At 39.1% G+C, this 4,946-nt stretch overlaps 1 protein-coding gene across 1 annotated transcript; it reads left to right on the top strand.

Moving 5' to 3' along the window:
- The first annotated feature begins 1,210 nt into the window (after positions 1-1,210).
- Positions 1,211-4,689, top strand: plek (pleckstrin). Its single transcript, XM_068741417.1, has 9 exons — positions 1,211-1,252; positions 2,282-2,437; positions 2,610-2,791; positions 3,138-3,229; positions 3,318-3,502; positions 3,610-3,714; positions 3,938-4,021; positions 4,132-4,201; positions 4,332-4,689. Exons 1-9 carry the CDS (start codon positions 1,211-1,213, stop codon positions 4,469-4,471), a joined length of 1,056 nt encoding a protein of 351 aa, XP_068597518.1. The 3' UTR covers positions 4,472-4,689.
- The last annotated feature ends 257 nt before the right edge of the window (positions 4,690-4,946 follow it).

The raw sequence follows: 4,946 nt of genomic DNA, 5'->3' as shown, positions 1-4,946 counted from the left end.
GTCACCCAGCTCTGTTTCATCCCCACCCGTCACTTCCTTGCTTGGTTTTTAATTACTTTACAAACCGTCCGTCGCCATGTTGGGTTAGAGCGCTGACAACTAAGATGAGGCCACTTCCTGTCATCCCACAGACTGAGACTTGTGAAATAACAAGCTGTGACAATGACAGTTCAGTTTGTCTCTTGATTTTTACAAGCTGTGACAGCACAACTCAGAAAGCGTCGCCATCTTTAAAATTCACAAGTTGCTGTCCTGTATATTTCTTCTCTTGCGTACTCTAAAGTATTGGTGATCTGTGCTGCAGCTTTTTAAACACATTTTGAGGATTCATTAATTATTGAGAGTCTTGCTTAAAATGAAAAAAATAAATGTACTTAGCCTGTCAGCTTCAATGCGCCCACCACACATTTTAGCCCAACTGAGGAAGGAGGAAGAGGAAATAGATGTTTTCAAAAATAGTTCAGCTGAAGTGTGAGTCAGTACAGATATTTTCTGGTCCTCACACAAACCAAAATGGGCATGATATAAAGAGCAAGAATGTGTCAATTAGGTCGAAGGATTTTGGGCAAATGCAAAACTGCAACAGAAAATCTGACAGATTATTTCTATGCCTCTCCTAACACAGAAAAACAAGCAAACTGTAACCCAAACGTATGATGTAGGAGGTTTGGTCAAGAAAAGTCAGCTTTCATACAGAGAAGATAAACATAATAATTATTGCAAGAGCTATCCAGAACTGTAATGAAGGACTTGGAGATTCCCCAAATGAATTCACTCACGCAAAACAAATGAAGCAAATTAAAGATTTGAATTGAATTGAGAGTTCATGATCTGCTGCTTCCAACGTTCACTTGAGTGTTTCACTTCCCCTGAAATGAAAAATCAACAATTGCTACAATGCTTTGATAAGATAATAGTTGTACTATAATATAATATAATATATTTATTATATTGTATATTATTGCAACATATTTATACTTAAATTTAGAGCCATCAGCCAGAAAACGCAACTGACAAAATGCGTAGCGGATAAGTAGAGGAGAGCGCTACAACCAAACCCAAACAAACCCACAGATCCTACTTCCTTCTTGTGTTTTGTGGTTTAGAGAAACGCAGTCCAGCGCATGCACAGTGAGAGTAGGTGGATTGGGCAGGAACTGTTTCTGGCAGTATAAAAAGCCTGCGGCTTGCTGCAGCAGAGAGCAGAGTAATGGAACCACAAGAGATCAGAGTGGGATACCTGGTGAATAAGGTGAGATCGAGATCAACCTGCTCGAATTGTGTTTGTATAGCTTGAACGTGCTTTTTCGCAAATGCCTCCTTGACAATGTTTGTATTTAAAATTGACACCTCGATGATGGTACTGCAAGAAAAAGAAGACACACCCTGACTGAAATGAGATACAATATATATACACAGTTTTAACCTGTACATTCAACGTTTTTGAACCAACATGAGAAGACGCTGTTACTGTTGCACCAGTCATCAAAAACCGCACTCGTAAATGGGAACTGTGCACCAAGTTAAGTCAGTGACTAGAGTTTCAGATGAATTTTAATTTGAAACTTGCACCATAATTGTAAATGTGTTCTGTGTGACAGTGACTAAATCATCACTAAACGAGCCTCTTTTTTTGATGATAATTGAGACACCATGGCTGAGGAATAATCTTGTGACACGACAGTCTCTATAAATAGCCACAGCTGTGAGTCATTGTCATATATGGCTGAGATAACTGGAGACACAGCGACGCAGACACAGTTATTAAGCAAACAGACAATGTGCATATGTTGATTATATCATACAGTGTCAAAAAGAAAGTACGAATTAATGCTCCACGGAAGACAAAAGTCATCGCCAAGTCATCTTCAGTCATGCATTTCATCATATTGAATTCATTATTTTAAAAAAGTTCAATATCCTGAAACTCATCCCTCATAAAAGTAAACAAATGCAACTATTAATTAATTTCATTTTATTTCTCATTTTTGAGGCCATTCACTGGGAATTGAAGGTCACTGGTGAAACATTATGTACAACTAACTGTTATTAGTGCTAGCCATGCTTTTTTTTAACTTTTTTGCGAGGGTGGGGGTAAGAGGAACGTCTGACTGAAGATCTAAAAACATCAAAATATGTCTGCATCTATAATAAATTATGTGTCTATAATAATGAATGTATAATAAATGTATATCTTGCTCTATGTAATTCAGTAACTATATCCTCAACCGGTGTCCTTTGCTTAAGGCTGCATGTAAGCATGTGTTTTAATGATTCTCAGGGTACTCTGCTAAATCCATGGAGGACAGTGTGGGTGGTGCTGTCAGAAGATGGGGTGGAATTCTTTAATAAAAAGACAAACCGTACTCCAAAAGGAATGATTCCACTGAAAGGAGCAACACTCACTAGTCCTTGTCAAGATTTTGGCAGAAGGATGGTAAGAAAACCTTAAAGATACCTGTAAAATCTGAACAAGCATTATAGGATTAACCGTGTCCGTAGTTAATATTTTAAATGTAAAATACTAAAGTTGAGCATGTGAATAATTAAGTGTTTGCAGTGAAATTAGAAAATATCACAGACTGAATTATAAATTATGCTCCTTTTAGTGGCTTTTCAAGATTACCACAGATAAGAAGCAGGATCACTACTTCCAAGCCTCACATGTGGAGGAGAGAGAATCTTGGGTGAAAGACATCAAGCAAGCGATTACCTGCATACAGGGAGGAAGAAAGTTTGCCAGAAAGTCCACAAGATGCTCAATTCGCCTGCCTGACACAATCAACCTGAAGTATGTTCTGTACCAACTTAATGGTGCCAATAATTTGCTTAATACCACCATTTTATTTCAGCTGTAAATATCCCAATTCCCATGTTAGATTGACTGTTCCATTTGCTGGCAGACGATGCATTCATGAGATGTTTGAATATTTATTTTGCTTTTCTTTGTCTTCATTTAAAACCTTTTTTCTTGGAGACACTGATGCACACCAGTTCACTATGCAGTGAATACAAAGGCTGTACAGAGTACTACAGACTGACAGCATTGGACAGTCATGAATTGCATTAGAGGTTAATAGTCAGTTGCTTGTGCCTGTTGATAGAAATACAGTATTCTGCATATTGGATTTTCTCAGTGAGCTGTACACACTGATGAAAGACCAAGATGATGGCTTGAAAGAGTTCAAACTGGAGCAGCAGCACCGTGTCTTCAACCACTGCTTCATCGGTAGTGCTATCCGAGTTCTATTGATGTTACAGAAGTTCTCAATATTATGATAGTTATTTTAAATCCCTCTGTCCTCATATTTGCACAGGTTTGACCATAATAGACTGGCTGATTTCGAATGGAAAAGCAAGAAACAGGCCAGAGGCTCTCGTGTTGGCAACAGGGCTCCTTACTGAGGGTTTTCTCCAGCCTGCAAGTGACCTGTCAAAAGAGGGAGCAGAGAGCGGAGAGCAAGCAGCGTTTTTAGATCACGCAAATGCTCTTTATTACTTTGTAAGTAGAGAGGAATATCAAAAACCTGCTTTTTAATAAAGTGTTTTTGTTTTAATTTCATCATATATATGTGTGTTTTATGATTTCACATCTGTGCTCTGTGGCAGGCAGACAGGGGCTTCTTCTGCGATGGCTATTCCAGTGATGAGGATGTCCTTCTGAAGGAGGAATTCAGAGGAAACATTATAAAACAGGGCTGTTTGCTGAAACAGGTGAATCAGACAACAAGCAAAAACTGTATTTTATTAACCACGGGTCAGAGTGTCTCGATGAGAGGCATGATCTCATATTCACAAGCACACACTGCACATAAGAAAAGATACAGCTGCCCTGTACTGGAAAGTTAGAGCTTTCATGCGAATATAATCAGGCCGCTTTCATGTCACTGAAAGAGGGCGTCCCAAGTAAAACACACATTGTGTGCTTTCATCACAGGGACATCGGAGAAAGAACTGGAAGGTGCGGAAGTTCATACTGAGAGATGATCCTGCTTATATGCATTATTACGATCCTACAAAGGTAAATAAATTCACCTGTAAAAGCCTTAAGAAGAGTTTGCTTCTCCCTCACTTGAGCTTCTTTGCTCGTACTTTTTTTCCCTTTCTGTCTCCTTGCTGTTTTTGTGTTAGGATGATGACACCCTGGGCTCCATCCAGCTCCACGGGTCTGTGGTTACAGCTGTGGAGTACGTGCCTGATGGTGAGTGAGTCACAGGAAGCATACACCCATGTTTCTCTTCCTGCTGTGACTGATTGTGACCATGAAATATAAATTCTAGTTCTAGCTGAACTCGTCCATTTTCTCTTCTTTGCCTCGTTATTCCTTTCAGCCAAAAGGCACGATGTTGACGGTAACCTCTTTGAGATCATCGCCTCAGATGACACTCAGTACTTCCTGCAAGCGGCTACAGCCAAAGAAAGAAAGGAGTGGATCAAAGCGGTGCAAGCCGTGTCGAAAAGTGGGAAGTAGCAGGAGCAGCTGCGTAATGTGCGCCAGGCACATTTTTAAATCTCACATTTGAAACATGTCTCATTTAACGGCCTCTTGCTTATCATGATAGCTCCAACCTAACCACAATGTTTTACTGTTATAACTACACAGTTAATAACATGGCAGTTTGTTTTTATAATAACAATGACCATATACTTCGTAAGGCAATATCACAATAAAATGAAACTCAATGAACATGCCAGTCATTAGTAATAACATGGTAATAACAACTTAACAATGCTATTTTCTTTTGATCTAAACTGTATTCTGATCAATTACTATCAGCGCTTGTATTATTAAATACACAATATGCTTTGAGCACTGTGTTGGATTTTCTGTGCCAACTAATCAGAGCAGCAGGATAGTTTCAAGGCTTATTTGTATGCCCGATGTGGTTTTTCTAAGTTCCTCCTTGCTCACCCATCCTTCAACAGTTGGAGATAGTTTGAGCTAT

Source organism: Brachionichthys hirsutus, chromosome 7 (assembly GCF_040956055.1).
Source record: "Brachionichthys hirsutus isolate HB-005 chromosome 7, CSIRO-AGI_Bhir_v1, whole genome shotgun sequence".
Lineage (NCBI taxonomy): Eukaryota > Metazoa > Chordata > Actinopteri > Lophiiformes > Brachionichthyidae > Brachionichthys > Brachionichthys hirsutus.
Note: the sequence above shows the minus strand (reverse complement) of the source record. Positions and strands in the feature narration are given on the sequence as shown.